Source organism: Anolis sagrei, chromosome 1 (assembly GCF_037176765.1).
Source record: "Anolis sagrei isolate rAnoSag1 chromosome 1, rAnoSag1.mat, whole genome shotgun sequence".
Classification (NCBI taxonomy): Eukaryota; Metazoa; Chordata; class Lepidosauria; order Squamata; family Dactyloidae; genus Anolis; species Anolis sagrei.
In genome coordinates, this window is record NC_090021.1 from 204,999,851 (window position 1) to 205,017,824 (window position 17,974).

Sequence of the window (17,974 nt, forward strand, 5' to 3'; positions counted from 1 at the left end):
ACTGTCACAGGCGTGCTTGGCAGGGACAAGAGAGGGCCTTCTCAGTGATTCCCTCCCCCCTCCCCCCCCCCAAGCTATGGAACTCCCTTCCTGGCAATATCAGATCAGCCCCTTCCCTCCTGTCCCTAGAAGGATGCTGAAGACATGGCTGTGAGACCAAGCCTTTGGGGCAGTGCAGTGAGGCAATAATAAAATGGTGTCCTGAGATGGTTTTAAACAGTTAAAGTGGACATGATTTTAATGTTTGCGTGTAGTTTATGTCCTGGCATTGAATGTTTGCCATATATATATGTGCTCTGCCCTGAGTCCCCTGCAGGGTGAGAAGGGTGGAATATAAATGTTTTAAATTAATTAATTAATAATAATCCCAATGAATTGTAAATTTAGCCAGGATAACTTGCCTGAGCAAAGCATACCTGAGGCAACAGACATCAGATGTGTAATTTTAACAAATCTCAGTTAATTTAAGAAACTATCACATATGTGATACCCTCAATTCAGAAAAGGATGTTTGTATGTAAAATCGCCACAGTACACCAGGTCCAAGATTTAAAACTGATCCTGACTGAAAGGTTTTAAAATACCTTTCTTAACATTTGAAAAACCTTAATACTCTTTTAGTTTTGTGCTCAGCTATCACAGCAATACCGGGAGTAATTTACTTTGTTTGCTGTCCAGGAATCGTTAAAAATGTTATCCATTAAAATCTTGAACTGTCCTCATCATTTCTGTTGATGGTAATTCTGAATGTTTTCAAGATTTAGCTGCCTAAGGTGTATCTACATAGTAGAATTAATGCAGTTTGACCCCCACCAAGGCTCAATGCTATGGAATCATGGGGCTGTTACAAGGTCCTCAGCCTTCTCTGCCAAAGAGTGCTAGCACTTTACCAAAGTGCAACTCCCAGGATTCCATAGCAGTGAGCCATGGCAGCTCAAGTGGTGTCAAACTGCGTTAAGTCTACAGTGTAGATGTCCCCAATCACAACATAGGTGAGAAACTGAAGCCCCTTCCACACAGCTGAATAAAATCCCACATTTTCTGTTTTGGAACTGGGATATATGGCAGTGTGGACTCAGAAAACCCAGGACCCTTCCACACAGCCCTATATCCCAGAATATCAAGGCAGAAAATCCTACATTATCTGAGTGTGGACTCAAAACCCAGTTCAAAGCAGATATGGTGGGACTTTCTGCCTTGATGTTCTAGGTTGTATAGCTGTATGGAAGAGCCCTGAGAGTAAAGCATGTACTGGGCTATTTATCTTCGTCCTCTGCAACATGCACTTGAGGGAGACGATGGGCAGGAAGACAAGACTACAAAGGGACCTTCCACACAGCCCAGAATATCAAGGCAGAAAACCCCATATTAACTGAGTGTGGACTCAGATAATCCAGTTCAAAGCAGATATGGTGGGATTTCCTGCCTTGATATTCTGGGACATAGGGCTGTGTGGAAGGCTCCTGAGTCCCCACTCGGGTAATGTGGGATTTCCTGCCTTGATATTTTGGGATATAGGGCTGTGTGGAAGGGCCCAAGGCTACAAAGAGTCTAATGAGGTAGGTTCTTGTGGGTTTTTTCGGGTTATAGAGCCATGTTCTAGAGGCATTTCTCCTGACGTTTCGCCTGCATCTATGGCAAGCATCCTCAGAGGTGTGAGGTCTGTTGGAAGTAGGAAAAATGGGTTTATATATCTGTGGAATGGCTGGGGTGGGGCAAGGAGCTCTTCCCTGCTGCAGTTAGGTGTGAATGTTTGGCTGATCACCTTCATTAGCATCTCTATAACCCGAAAAAACCCACAAGAACCTAGTGATTCCAGCCATGAAAGCTTTCGACAATACAGTCTAATGAGGTAATGCCTCTCTCGCGCATGCGCAATTAGTCCTTTCGTTCCTTGTTGCTTCTTGCGCATGCGCACTTTGGCCGCGGCGTGAGCGAACTCCATTTCCCAGCATGCTGTTTGCTCGACCCCGCCTCCCTATTGGGGGAAAAACCCACGCTGGGGAAACGAAAGTAAACATCGCAGGGAGAGACGGGGCTGCGCGGAGATGGCAAGTGACTCCGGTCTGTTTTGTGTATCAGTCTGTCCCTGTCAGCGGTTTAAGGGGGGGGGGGGGGGGGGGAGAAGGGGGAAAAACCCTATTTTCTGAGGTTGCCCAATAGATACAAATAGGGCCCTAGATACAAAGAGCCGGCTTGGTCTGCTCTAGGGTCCGGCTATTTGGGCACCCAGGGCCGGACCAGCCATGGACGGAAGTAATCATCCTAGGCTTTGCAGCCAGAAGAAAAGGAAAACGTTTCAAATATAAATAAGCACTATTTTATTTTGAGTTTTGTTAGGTCTGTCTATTGTTTATATATTGAATTAAATATATATGAAGGCATCAAAGTCTTTGAAGTATTTAAAGGCCTCTCTAAAGGTTTTAATCCATTAAGGAGATTCCACCTGAACATGAGGAAGAACTTCCTGACTGTGAGAGCTGTTCAGCAGTGGAACTCTCTGCCCCGGAGTGTGGTGGAGGCTCCTTCTTTGGAAGCTTTTAAACAGAGGCTGGATGGCCATCTGTCAGGAGTGATTTGAATGCAATATTCCTGCTTCTTGGCAGGGGGTTGGACTGGATGGCCCATGAGGTCTCTTCCAACTCTACGATTCGATAATCCAGCTCTGTAGCCATAGAGAGGAGTTAGTTCAGGCATGGGCAAACTTTGGCCCTCCAGGTGTTTTGCACTTCAGCTCCCACAATTCCTAACAGCCTTCCACACAGCTATGTAACCCAGAATATCAAGGCAGAAAATCCCACAATATCTGCTTTGAACTGGGGCCTGTTCCACACAGCTGAATAAAATCTCACATTGTCTGTTTTGAACAGGGATATATGGCACTGTGGGCTCAGATATTCCAGTTCAAAGCAGATATTGTGGGTTATTCTGCCTTGATATTCTGGATTATATGGCTGTGTGGAAGGGCCCTGGGTTATCTGAATCTACACTCGTATAATTTGGGATTTTCTCCCTTGATATTCTGGGAAACAGGGCTGTATGGAAGGACCCTGAGGCAACCTGCAGATGGTTGCAGACTGGGATGTTCAAAGCCAATAATCTGGGATGAGATCCTGGGATATAGAGCAGTGTCGATACAGCCTGAGAAGTGTGTATCTTCAGGGAGGAGGGAGCAAGCTTGTTTCCTGCTTCCCTGGAGACTAGGACGCGGAACAATGGCTTCAAACTACAAGAGAGGAGATTCCATCTGAACATGAGGAAGAACTTCCTGACTGTGAGAGTCGTTCAGCAGTGGAACTCTCTGCCACAGAGTGTGGTGGAGGCTCCTTTGGAAGCTTTTAAACAGGCTGGATGGCCATCTGTCAGGGGTGATTTGAATGCAACATTCCTGCTTCTTGGCAGGGGGTTGGACTGGATGGCCCATGAGGTCTCTTTCAACTCTTTGATTCTATGATTCTATGACTGCAGAATGAATGCAGTTTGACACTGCTTGACCTTCCATGGCTCAATGTTAGGGAATCATGGGAGGTGTAATTTGGTGAGGCACCCGCACTCTCTGGCAGAGAAGGCGAAATTCCTTGCAAAATGAACACTGCCACAATCTCATAAATTTAGGCCACACATGCACACACACACCCCTATGCAGCATAAGAACCAGTTCACATCTTTCTAGTTAGGAGTGGAATGCATAGGATGGGTGAATGGTAATCTTCCCAGCTCCCACGTTATGTAAATAACATGTACTATGTGTGTACATGTGCAAAAGTGAAAGCTGCTGCAGCTAGGCAAAGAAATAAAATGGACAGAGCTGTGCCCAGAATCTGATTCCTTCTTACTTCGCTCTACTGCTCTCTGGCTGATGGCTGCAGCAACCTATTCTGTGGGGCCCTTTCCACACAGCTGTATAAAGTCCACATTATCTGTTTTGAACTGGATTATATGGCAGTGTGGAGTCAGATAATCCAGTTCAAAGCAGATAATGTGGATTATCTGTCTTAATATTCTGGATTATATGCCTATATGGAAGGGCTCTGGTTTTGTAGTTTGGTGAGGCAGCAGTAGGGTTAAACCCCTGTGCCGGCAGGACTGAAGACCGACAGGTCATAGGTTCAAATCCGGGGGAGAGGTGGATGAGCTCCCTGTATCAGCTCCAGCTCTCTCATGCGGGGACATGAGAGAAGCCTCCCACAAGGCTGATTAAAAAAAAAAACATCAAATCATCCGGGCGTCCCCAGGGCAACGTCCTTGCAGACAGCCAAGTCTCTCGCACCAGAAGCGACTTGCAGTTTCTCAAGTCACTCCTGACACGACAAAACAACAACAAAAACCAGCAGCCTTTGGCAGAGAGGGCTAAAGACCTTATAAAACTTCATTCCCAGGATCCCATAACATTGAGCCAGGGTCGTTAAAGTGATGTTAAACTGCATCCATTCGACAGTGTAGAGACACCCCTAAAGCCCTTGTGTAGGCCATTCAAGATTCTGGATGCACAGCTGTTGGATTTGGGGAGTAGGAGGGATATCCTTTTCTGAGCTACAATTTTGAGGATTCTCCACCAGTAAGATTGTAGATACTTTAAAAATGGGTAATTCAAAGTTTGGCAAAGTGTGGAATGATAATAAGAATAGCCATCATCATCCCAGCACTACCTGCGGTCCATGATAGAACGAATTGTCTGAATCAGAATTGAGACTTAGGCCCCTTCTACACTATTGTATATACCAGGATCTGAATTGGATTATATAAGCCTCCACTGTCAGATCATCTGGGATATACAGATAATCTGGGATCAGATCTTGGGATATAAGGCAGGGCAGTGTAGAAGGGGCCTTAGGGGCTCAATGGTATCTGTTTGTATTAAACAAGTTGTGTAATCGTTTCTTCCATTTGGTGGTATTGGTTTTTTTTTGTCTTTTTTGCTGTTCTACTTACGTTTTGATTGTCATAAGACAAAATAAAATGCAGTTTAACACCCCCCCCCCCCTATTTTTATTGGACCACAGCAGTATTACTGTACTTTTCTCCCATAGCTTTGAGGCTATGATAATCTCTTCCAAATGCACTAAAAAAAGAGTCAGTCTGCACTGCACTGTTTTAGGTACCATGGACATCATCTACTAAGTGCAATGATCATTTCATAAACAAACACTTACAGCACTCCAGGCCTGGAAGCCAGTTAAAAATAGGCCTTTTGTCATCTTAGATTAACAGTGTGGATGGGGTGGCTGAGCTGTCGCCTTGAGATTGTTTCTTCATTCTCTGAAATGGTGATTGTTGGCACAGTTCTGATTCCTCATCAGTTTTTTTCAAAAATTAAAATATTCCCAGAGCAAGCCTTGAGGGTTTTTAACATTACGGCACTGGCCTGTCTCCTTTCTGAAGCCAAGGTCCCAGAGATGGACATTAAGTGCCTCGTACAGGGATGTGGTACAAAACTGACTTAGACTGCAAGATGTCAGCAGTTATTGATGATTTCTTCCCTCGAAAGCTTCTGCGCTGTCACACAAAATTATGTACAGAATACTGCCCGTGATCCCTAGTGGCATAAGTCACTCCTGATGGCCAGAGTTTACCACTAAGTAACAAAGTTGGTTACTCAACTCTGAGAAGCATTCTTGCTGGTGACCCAAAGCACTTTCTACTTGCTAATGGATTGCTAGGCTGTGGCATTCCTTCTGTCCTGGAGACATTCTCTGAGAAGAGGTGGATATCCTAAGTATATGTGTGCTGTAAACTATTATGTTTTTTAGCTACACAAGAAATGAGGACAATGAATACACTTTCTTTTCATTTCCCCCTGCTACTGTCTTTAATAGAAATTAGACAAAATAACAGCCTCATGAAAAAATTACGTAACTCTGGATATGATGTCTGTGAGACGGATATTTGCTTTAGGTGTTAGTCCAAAGCTAGTCCTTAGGAAAGACAACAAATGCTTGATTGAAATAGTGTAACAGCAAATAGAAACCATGGACTATAAAGAACACATAAAGAAGTTTGGTTCCCGCCACTCCATGTATGCTCAAGCCCGATAGTGTCCCTTGTATGACAAGGCAAAATCAGGGCACTTCTGTACTGACACTATAATCCAGCGTGAAACCAGTTCCAAAGGAACCGGTTTTGCACTGAGTTGATCATAATGCCATGCCTGGAACCAGTTTGAGGGCAGGATGGTGATTACATTTTTTGTCAGAATTCAGATTTTTCTGGGGCTTTATAAAAAGTGCTGTATCCCCCTTGGTGCGTGTTACAGTACACAATGATGGGGTGCATTTTGTAGCCATCATGGCCTTGAGTCGACTCTGAACTGCATTATATGGCCAGTATAGAAGGGTAGTCATTGTTTTGTTTTGGATTATTATTATTATTTTGCAATGGAAGGAATATTTCTAAACTGTGGATGTTAGAATCTGTGGATGAAAAATCCTTGCAATTGGGGTGGGGGACGACGACTGTACTACACTTGGCAGAGATGAAATTCAAGATTTCACTAGGATGAACAAGTGGATAAGAAGCTTTTAACTTAATTTGGCAGGCTAGGGTTGCAGTCCACTGTGATGCAATGTAGTGTATTGGGAAAGTAAACTGAGTGCTGCGCGACATAGACTGATTTTATTTATTTATTTCATATACTTGTACCCCTCCCTTCTCGCCCCCGAGGGGGGACTCAGGGCAGCCTTCGAACTAGAGAATATGGTTTTTAAAAATTTATTATTTGGCAGAGGTTGGATGGCTGTCTGTCAGGAGGGATCATATGGTGCCTTCCTGCATAGTAGGAAAGCTCATACATGTCTAGCATCATATTGTTGTTGTTGTTATTATTATTATGGTATCATTATTAGTATTTATCAGAGGTCGGATGTCCATCTGTCAGGAGGGATTGTGTGGTGCTTTACTTTATGGCAGAAATGGGTTGGACTGGATGGCCTTTGGGGTCTCTTACGTCTCTAGAATGGTGTTGTTGTTACTGTTACTATGTTATTATATTGTTGTTACGATCCTTACTCATTTGGCAAAGGACAATCACCCTCTCAATAGACTATTTTTCATAGGATTATGATGTGTGTATATGTATGTTTGTGTATATACACACACACACATTTTGGGGGATATTCATACTATACAAGGATAGCACTATATTCCATATTTATACCCTATGTTATCCTAGGATTTGTTGTTTCATGAACAAATGTTGTTTCATTTGTAGTTGGCAGCCAGAGACATTCTCTAGTAGTGTTCCTCAAACTCTGGTCTGGACTCTCTTTTGTACTTCAATTCCCAGAATCCCTAATCATTGGCCGAGGCAGTTGAGGCTTTTAGAAATTGAAGTTCAAAACACCAGGAAGAGTTAGGGAATCATTGCCGCAGTATCTCCCACTAAACACAAAACTTAGGATTCAGTAGAATGGAACCATGGCAATTAAGATGGATATAGCACTATAACTCCTAGAAGAAGAGAAGTATGTATGAGTCCTGAATTTCTTGAAAGATAAGCAGAATATAAGTGTATGAACTAAATAAAATGTAAAAGAAAACAAAACAGAATGGTCTTGCTCATTATATAACATATCAATAGAATACCAAGTCAGTTTTGAACAATGAATTACACACTGATATTTTATTGGTACGAATGATTTTGATGTGTGCTTTAATCTTATGTCTATATGTTTTTAAACATATGTCTATATATTTTTTTATCTGTTGTATTCTAAAATGTATAGTGATGATTATGGCAATGGCAGCTAGCTAATCTATTCTGCTTCCCCAAAGTCTTAGCAACATACAATGTTTTCTCAACCATATCAGATAGTTTGTTAAATTTACTGGTGATAAAGCAGGATCCTTTTCCCTTTCAGAGGGAATCCAAAATTTCTGTGAATAATCTGCATAGGGTTTTTGTGCAGCCTGAGCAGAGTGTGTATCCAGATGAGGCAGATTGTCCCTTAAGGGAAGAGAGCAGATATGGCAAGTCATCTGCTGGCTTAACTTGTGCTTTCAGCATCCCATTTGCTTCTCCACAGGCTACTGCACAAGCTGCCAAACTAGAAAGAACAATTGTGGTCTACGGTATTCCAGATGGCCTTCTAAACACTGACATAATGGTTGACATACTAATTATTCATTTTCAAAAGCAAAAGAATAAAGGTGGCGACGTGGAGGATATCGTCTATCCCACATCAACCCAAGGAGTGGCATACATAACATTTGAAGATAAAGGAGGTAATATCAAGGGAATGAAATTGAATTTTGGATTGCTAATCATAAAGGAGAACTCTGTGGTTGACTCCTACATATTGGATACACTGATGTAACAGCTTCTGGTTGGAAACCTTTTGCAGTTTGTAGTTTTTTCAGACATTTGTCCGACATTTAAACTTTAAAGGACAGCATTTGTGTGGGTGTTTTATAATAGAATATACTGCAACTCAGCAGGTGAGAAACTTGCAACCTTAGGAGAGTAGAATTGCTGCCAATTAATTTTGTTGAGAGAAAGCTTCCTGTCTACTTCTCCTCCACATTTTTTGCACTGCATAAAATATCAGAAGACAATATTGAGAAGTGGGAGGAAAATAGTTGGGAAATAAAGGAAAAGGGATATTCAGCCTCTCGAATTGGAAGCAATGCATTGCTATTGTCTATGTCATAATCTGAATTTCCTCTCAGTTGCAGAGAATGTTCTGAAAAATGAACACCATTTGGAGGACAAGAGGCTGCATCAGGGTTATCCCTTGAAAGTGTCACTGTATGGAGAAAGCGTAAGTAAAAGCAACTGTGTGTTTTGGTTTTGAATCAGCTTGTGCTGCCCTAAGAGTGGCTTTGACCTCTTTAGTGACATTTCTCACAAAGTAGCAGGAAGTCACATGGGCAACAGTTTCTGGAGTTCTCCAGTAAGCTAACTCTGGGATTTTGTAAATTGTAGTCCAAAAATTCAATTTCTTTCAAGTTCTGCCAAGTAACACTTTTTGTCAAGAGGACAGAAATAATTTCTTCTTCTTCTTCTTTGGAGATAACTCACAAAAATGACAAATTAATTGTAGTATTAACCTTTGCTGACTGGAGCTCACATCATCCAGTGCTTCTCTGCTGATTTTTAATGCGGCATTCTATATTTGTCTATGTCCAATACATGTTCAGCATTAATAATTTTTAACAATGTAGGTGATGGGTTGTTGTAAGTTTTTTCGGGCTATATGGCCATGTTCTAGAGGCATTCTCTCCTGACGTTTCGCCTGCATCTATGGCAAGCATCCTCAGAGGTAGTGAGGTCTGTTGGAACCTGTCCAACCTGAACACAGCATTTTATTTGAGAACACAGAAATGCTGGGCCACTCTCACAACCACCATGTCAGACTACACAGAGAAGCCATTGAAATACACAAGCATGTGGACAATTTCAACAGAAAGGAGGAAACTATGAAAATGAACAAAATCTGGCTACCAGTATTAAAACAACTCTAAAATTACAACAGCAAAACAACAGAGAGGAAACAAACAAGGACATCTAATCACCTCTCAACAAAAGATTGTCCCAGGCACTGCCAGGCCATCAAATGCTAATCAAGGTGGTCAGTTGAAACATTCACACCTAGCTCTAACATACAAGAGTTCTTTGTCCCACCATGGTCATTCCACAGATATATAAACCCACTTTCCTAGTTCCAACAGACCTCACTACCTTTGAGGATGCTTGCCATACATGCAGGCGAAATGTCAGGAGAGAATGCCTCTAGAACATGGCCATATAGCCTGAAGAAACCTACAACAACCCAGTGATTCCGGCCATGAAAGCCTTTGACAATACAATGTAGGTGGTGCTCTGTACATCAGAAGAAAGAAGTAGTAAATGGTTGAGGTTTTAGAGCAACATTTCAGAGAGCAGAATCCTCTGAGGAAGTGAGGAAAGGTAATGACAAATATCAGTAAATATTAAACATATTTGGACTTGTAAGCTAGTCAACTTGTTTAAAAAACACACTAATTAACTATTTATTCATTGGATTTCCCATCTTTCTCCCAAAATGGGAATTATTATAACAGAAATTAAAAAAGATTCACAACTCTCTTTTTGTTTCTTTAGGTTTTTACTTGTGTGTCATGCACTCTTGGGTTGGCACCTTTGAGAGCAAAATGCAGTTTAGAAGATCTGATAGAAGACTTGAAGAAGAATCTTCCAAAACTCAGTTTTGGGCCTTTACACCCGAATGGACAGATAAAGGTGCAAGGGCCATTTTGTGCCATCAGTGCACTTCAGAAAATGTTGTTATCAAGAATAAAGCATTCCTGTTCTGAGCAACACAAGAATGTAAAAAAGAAAGTGCCAGATCATATGGCAAGTACTAGTCAGACAAAGTCTAGATTAAGTACTAGTCCGACAAAGTCCTTGGAGCCAAGAAATGATTTGGGTCAAGATGCAAGTGAAGATGAACTGAGTGTTTCCCTTGATACTGATATTTATCACTACATGAAAAAATTCAGAAACAAGTTATATCAGAAGAATCTAGAACAATGTGATGTTGTTGGTAACGCATCTGTGGGCGATGAAATTACCACCATATATCTGAGAAAAAAGACCCCAAAGGCAAGTGCCAGCCAATTAGAACGTGCCAAAGATAGACTTGAAAGTTTGTCAGCAGAACTGCATAGCTCTTTACGCAAAGAAAGATTGCCTCTGAAAGGCTCCACCAAAACAGAGAGACAGAATCGTGTGCAGGCACTCAACATGGTCTGCACACAATATCCAAATGTCCTAGTTGCAGAGTATTCAAGTCACATAGATATTATAGGCTCTTCTTCAGATGTTTTTGAATTTACACAAGAGATGAAGAAAATGTTCAGGAATTCTCAAAAAGAACCCTGGAAATAGTTTGCCGTTACTTTGATCCCAGGGATCTGGCCTACATGTTGGCACAGAGCTATTGCCCCAAATGCCATCTTTCTCTTCTAAATCTGTGGGTGTAATTGGCATCACTGTTTATTTTTCCATCCCTGTTCCCCATCCTTCATTCACAGAAGCCTTGAATGTGTTATGTTTGAGCTACTTGGAGAACTTGTTTTGAGAGTCTTATTTCTTTTTGGTTTATCAATGTAACTACACATAGCTTGACTCTGAAATTCGTTTAGTTAACCATGTTGGACTAGAACAAGAGGTAGTTAGAAGAAATGATGGAAGTGTCACAGCTTCCCACAGAACATAAATCTTTTAAAAATCACATACTTTCCTTTTGTTACCTCCATTTTAGTATATTAGCATTTTTAATAAAACTAGCATATTTGTGAAGCAATGTTGTTTTTAGTTTAAAATTAACATATCCTTAACATATTCTTGTGTAATTGTGTGCTTTTTACACCGGCAGCTTCCATTGCTCTGTTTTATGCAGTGAGATATCACAGGATAAGATGTGTAGACAGCTAGAGTCTTCTTTTAAAATATTAATTTACAATGAAAACTTATTACAAGGATGGATAATGAGAGTAATAAGGGAGGTTGGGTAGACAGATAGATAACTTGATAATATCTTGGTAGTTCCTCTGGATTAGCCATGTCTTTATATGTTAATGTTTTTTACTAGTTTTAAATTTCTAATTTTATAGTAACTATTGTCTGTGAAAAGGCAGTAAATAAAAGTAGACATGTGTAATTTTACCATGGACCTTTTGTTTTTTGGTTGTTGTCTGCCTTCCAAGTGGTTTCCACTGGTGACCCTATCGCATGGTTTTCTGAGGGTGAGAATATGTGACTTGTCCAAGATCTCCCAGTGGGTTTCTTTGGCTAAGTGGGGAATCAATCCTGTTCTCTAGAGGCATGTGGTCAAACCATGGCACCTTTTTTCTACATCTGAATTCATTGGAAGGGGGCAAGTGGAGGAAAGGAATGGTCATGGAGATGCATATGCGAAATTGGTATAAGGAATGGTAATGCACCGTTAGGCTCAAATACAACATGATACAGGGCAGTTGTCTGCAAGGAAATTCACTTTTTTTTTTAAAAAAAAATATTTTTTATTGTTTTATCATAGTTATTACATTTGTTATGCGTTTGGTTATAGCAGTTACATATTATTCAACACACTCTTTAACATATAATCTTATTATTCTGCTTAAGCATTTCCCCACCTTTTTTCCCACCACTGTGCTCCCCTCCCCCCATATCAAGCTACAACTTTTACATATCGTCTGTCCAAAATTTCAATTCTTCTTGTGACGGTAACTTTCCTTCTTTGTTTTTTAAATCATTTACAAAAAAATTTCCCCATACAGCATCAAAATCACTTTGTTTCCATATACCTTTTTAAACTTTTAATATACATGTAAGCTTATCATTTATTGCCAGTTTCCATGCTTTCTTGTACCACTCCTCTATTTGTATATTTATTTCTTTTTTCCAATTCCTTTCTATAAGCAGTTTTGCTATTGTTAATAAGTTCGTTATCGCTTCTTTATCCTCCTTTTTCAATTGTATATTGTTATATAATGATAATAAAGCTGTACTAGGGCTTTTCTCAATTTTCAGGAAATTTACTTTCAAGTCAGACATGCCTGAGCATCTCTTGAATTTTTCTCTTAACGTTGCCTTCCAGATGGTGAATTTATATTTGTGTTTAGGTAATGCTTTTTAGACAATGGGATTAGCAAGGAGTGTGCCCTCTGGAAAAATCTAGTACCTCTCCAAGGGAGTCAGTTGCTCCTCTTCCCTTCTGAATTCTAAGCTACATGTGAAATACATTTTGAAGGAGGTGAAACTGGCACAAAGGAACATTGCAGTTAAGTCATTTTGGGAGAGATTGTTGAAATGTTGGATAACCATCTGGCTCCCAGTTCTTTAAGCCAGGCTCTTAGAATATTAAATGATGATAAATGATGAAAATGCATCTTGAGTGGATACAGATTTACTTTGTCTTGCACTCCTAAAAAACTTTGGCAGAGAGGAGTCACATGAATTCACAGGATTATTTATTATCTCCAACAGAAAGCACCATTGGGAAGCAAAAACCTTTTCATTGACTTGGGAAGAGACATTCTCATTCTACCGGGAAATGAGGCTATTTTTTTCAAGCAAGAAATGAATTATATGTCCCATCATCACTCTTCTCCAAGGCCTACAAGAGGGGGTTCGGCCAGTACATCAGTCCAGGGAATGGAGACCCAAAGAGGGGTGTGGATTTAGGACAATTCTCACTCTCAAAAACCCAAACCAAACACTACAATCTCTTTCCACTGCATTACATTATGTAACAAAAATTGAAAGATTTTCTGTTCCTGGTTTGAAAGTGTTATTTCCGGTTTAATAGTTGTACTTACATTGATGGAAGTTGTTATACTCCAGAAACTTTGCTTTTGTGGTTGCCACAAACTACGTTGAATTGAGACTCTGTGAGCTATTAATTGAAAAACAATGTTTTTGCAGTTTAATGAACCTTTTCCATGTTTGTATGATAGAACCAATTAGGAAATGACATTTATAACCCAGGAACAAAAATCGTGTTACATAGTATTATGTAAATATTAACTGTATGAACCTGGCCATTGATGAAACCTACAAAGTGTTATTTTACAAATGTTAGCAAACATGCCACTCTTCTGGTATTTCCTTGGCTTTTTACTGGGTTTTATCTATTTTTTCTTAGGAAAGGAATGGAGCATATCAGATCTGAAATGTGTCTTCACTTTTGAATTCTAGTTGTTACTCATAGTTGATATTGACATTGTAATTTATAGGCTTATAGGCTTTCATTTAAACCTTAAATCCTCAATCTTGAGAGGAGGCACCCCAAAAGTCTGGTTCTCTCCTTCTCTTGCTTTATACCAACCTTTAGAACAAATTCACTGTTTGTTATTATCTAAAACAGGGGCCCTCAAACTTTTTAAACAGAGGGCCAGGTCACAGTCCCTCAAACTGTTGGAGGGCCGGAGTATATTTTTTAAAAAGCACGAATGAATTCCTATGCACACTGCACATATCTTATTTGTAGTGCAAAAAACACTTAAAACAATACAATAATTAAAATGAAGAACAATTTTAACAAATATAAACTTATGAGTATTTCAATGGGAAGTGTGGGCCTGCTTTTGGCTGACGAGATAGGATTGTTGTTGTTGTGTGCTTTCAAGTCGTTTCGGACTTAGGTTGACCCTGAGCAAGGGCCGGGTAAATGACCTTGGAAGGCCGCATCTGGCCCTCGGGCCTTAGTTTGAGGACTCCTGATCTAGAACATCAGTGTGAAAATATAGAAAGCATCCATGAAGCTAGAAGCTAAAAGCAGTTGCAGATATACCTGTTTTAAACCGTTTTCTGTAAACCTTGATAGCCTATTATGTTTTTAACCTTGTCTTTAAAATTTGTGGCTAGATATAAACTTCTCATCCAAAAATCAAAACCATTACTGTATGTACCTTTTGATACTCTTATACCACTTTTCACTAAGGTTCACAGTACAGTAATCCCAGTATTTCTGATCCAAACCTTTTATTGTTTGATGGGTTTTGGTGGGGAATATCTTTAAAGATATTGCAGATAAATGGAAGCATTTAATAGTTGGCAAACACAGTTGGCAAAGGATTACAGAATCATAAAATCAGAAGGACAGCAAAGGACATTTAAGAATCCACTGCTAAAATGCTCTTGAGAAGTGGCCATCTCATCTCTTTAAAAACCTCTGAAAAGTTTCAAGTGTAGTTAAAAGAGATAGCACAAGAGGGAGCCAAATACCATAAAGCTGGATTTCCAGTTTGCCGAAATCAAATCCTTCCTAGCTAAAACTGCACAAAAGAAATAGGATTTCTGATCCAAATTCAGTGGTCTCATTCAGTTGGGAGCGCCTTGCAGTGGAGCTTGTGTTGTTGGATTGAAAAAGAATTTCTGTAAATTTTGCAACCTTGCATCTTAAAACAGTTGCCTACAAACAAATGTTTTAGCCCTAGACACATTGCCAGGGATGATGGGAAATATAGTTCTCAATACTTGGAAGGTGCGAAGTCTGATTTTAGAGCCAAAGTGATTCCTAGTTCGATTTTTTCATTTTTGAGAGTGGACTTATAGAGCAGGAGGACCTTTGGAAAACACTTTGTGCTGAATCACCACTTGGGAAGCCTTCCAAAAACAGCAGAAAAACCTTGTCATGTTTTATTCAATGGGGAACAATAGGGAGAGGGTTGGGAGATAAGTCAGGCTCTAAACCAATGGTCCTCAACCTGTGGGTCCCCAGATGTTTTGGCCTTCAACTTCCAGAAATCCTAACAGCTGGTAAACTGGTTGGGATTTCTGGGAGTTGTAGGCCAAAACACCTGGGGACCCACAGGTTGAGAATCACTGCTCTAGACTCATGCTCCCGTCCCAATGTAGAAATCCCAGCCACCTTACCGACTGTTAGGAATTGTGGGAGTTAAAGTCCAAAACAGCTGAAGTCTGCCCATGCCTGATCTAGATGGTGGAAAACAGATGACCAAATTCAACCAAGAAATTGTTTGGGGGCTCTACTCATGGAATTCTATTTCTCTGGGAGTATTATTTCTACAAATTGTTGACTGGAGAAACAGATATAAATGATGAACCTTCCTGCTTGGCAAAAGACACCATATGGGGGAACCCTTGACTGTATTCAGCGACTAATTTGCACTACATCTTGCAGCCAAAAATAATTCCCACTTCGGATGTCATAGTCTAGAGAGGATGATTTAAGGCACTATCTAGACAGGTCATGGTTGTTGCAATAAAACGTGCACAGACTCAAGATTTGGACTGTATGGTTTTCTGAGAGGTGTCCGAGCCACATTTAAAACCATATCTGACAATTGAAATATCTGCAAGTTGAAATCCATATGGAATGTCTTACTTGTATTAGAAATATAGGTGGAAAAATATTAGAAAAAGGCTTAGACGTGGAAGAAAATGTGTTTTTTGAGTGGAAAGACTGTCAAGGAAAATCTTGGAGGGATGAGAATCTTCTCAGTTTGGTGCTTTGCGCAAAATTTGCACATAGTTGTTTTGTAGTAGGAAACATCATTTTCTGCGCAGGAACTAGTATTTCAACACAATTTTTCTGCACACAAAATGCTGTAACGGGATTCATTCTGCACAATATCTACACGTTATCTGCATACAAAACAGCAATTACTTTTTCTGTGTTGAAGTATTATGTTTTTCTACAAAACAACCATGTGTGAATTTTGTGTAAAGTAAGACTTAAATTGTGAATAGCTCTTGAAGGCTACGTAGTTTTTGAAGACCCTCTTACAAAAGGAAGAAAATTGCTGAGTGATAATAATTTATTTATTTGATCAGTCATATGACCATTTCAAAATACAAAATACAAAATGAGTAAAAGACAAGGCGAAAAGGCGAGGACAGCAGCTGACCCTCTATTCACAGTCAGAGTCTTATTTCCCTGGTTCTTAAATTGCTGAGTGCTTGTCATTATCTTCAAAAAGAAACTTAGTGAAGAACTGCATCCCTAGCAAGAAGGTACCTTGCTGTTCCCATTACAATGATGAATGCTATTTTTTCCCTAACAGAAGGAGTAATGACTTCACACTGAATTATATTAATGCTGAAAACAGCTGAACTATTTGCTCTTCTTGTTGATAGCTAGGCACACTCCAAACTTAGACAATATTTTCAGCAGTTACTACAGGTGGTTGGCATCTGACAAGAGAACTTAAGTAATTGCTCAGAAATAATGGATTACACATGTGGTGCGTGAGTCGACCTCAGACTGGGCTGATTTTGGATGAAGGAAGTACATTCCAATCAAGCTTTTCCTTGGAGGTACAGCATTTTTTCCTTTTTACAGAGGACAGCTCAGTGGGAGAAAACGTGTGTGCATTTCATACTGCTCCTGCTGCCATAGTCAGGAATAAAAAAGGTCCTACATATCGAGTAAAATACAAGCCTCTGAACAAGGGACTCTGCTTTTGGAAAATGTGAAAAGAGTAAGACCGTAAGCAATAAGGTTTGTTGACTTAATTACAAACTAAGGTTGTAAACAGGTGCCACCTACACTTCACAGAATATAATGGCATAAATCTAAGGAAACCTTACTCCATCTGAATTTGGCTAAAATTCACATCATCCCCAATCAGTATGGATGATGGGAGTGGGAAAGATAGGTTTAATTCCACCTGCCTTCCACATTCCAAGAGGGAACCAGTGCAAATAGTTGAAGAAGCCTATGGTGCAGCTGGCAATGGCCTTTGATACGCTGATTGGAAGTAAGAGGTGCTGCTCCCTCAGAGGGTGGTAAAGTCTCCTTCTCTGGTGGTTTTAAAGTAAATACTGGATGACCATTTGCCAGAGTGCTTGGATTGTGCATTCCTCCATGGCGGGTTGAACTCTGTAGTCCCTTCCAACTCTATGATTCTAAGTATTTGCATCTCTCTTAAGTAGCAACACACCCACTTCTCCCAGCCCAGTTCACCAAAAGTCATGATCCCAGGGAGATGCAGGTTCACCAGGGCAAAAAGGTAGAACACCAAAACATTTTCCCCACTGTGTTTTCCCATTTCTCTCTTGCTGAGCTGATGGATGTCAAAGCAGAACCAATGTTGAGGCAAGAGATGTTGGCAGCTGGATGCATCTTTGACCCTCTAATACTTTTACATATCACGGAATGAGCCCCATGCAGCAAATACTTAAGCAGTAATGGTGCTTTTTTCCAAACTAATGTCACATCAAAAGACTCACATTTGCCTTATGAAAACAGCTTTGTGCTGCTAATGAGCCCCACAGAGAGAGAAATGTCCCAGCAGTTTGCAGTAACTGTGGCAATTTGGCAGAGGGAAGGAGAAATCCCGTCAGCGGCACCCCATGACATTCCATCAGACATTTCCATACTTCTTATCAGCCACATGCCAATTTGGCATGGCAGCTTTTGGCTGGCATGAGTCTTCAATCTTCACATGTTTCTGATCCGCCACTATGGACCAGTTAGAAAACAATAACACACCGAGGCACATCAAGCCAAGCAAACACAAGGAAAGA

At 40.4% G+C, this 17,974-nt stretch overlaps 1 protein-coding gene across 1 annotated transcript; it reads left to right on the forward strand.

Annotated features, from left to right (window-relative positions):
- Nucleotides 1–1,975: 1,975 nt before the first annotated feature.
- Nucleotides 1,976–12,504, forward strand: RBM43 (RNA binding motif protein 43). Its single transcript, XM_060776602.2, has 4 exons — nt 1,976–2,051; nt 8,022–8,220; nt 8,665–8,756; nt 10,079–12,504. Exons 1-4 carry the CDS (start codon nt 2,049–2,051, stop codon nt 10,862–10,864), a joined length of 1,080 nt encoding a protein of 359 aa, XP_060632585.2. The 5' UTR covers nt 1,976–2,048; the 3' UTR covers nt 10,865–12,504.
- Nucleotides 12,505–17,974: the final 5,470 nt, after the last annotated feature.

Bases quoted from the DNA above. Each gene is read 5' to 3' on its own strand.
- RBM43 (XM_060776602.2), top strand. The intron at 8,221-8,664 runs GTAATATCAAGG...ATTTCCTCTCAG, and splicing joins AACATTTGAAGATAAAGGAG to TTGCAGAGAATGTTCTGAAA. The intron at 8,757-10,078 runs GTAAGTAAAAGC...TTGTTTCTTTAG, and splicing joins TGTCACTGTATGGAGAAAGC to GTTTTTACTTGTGTGTCATG.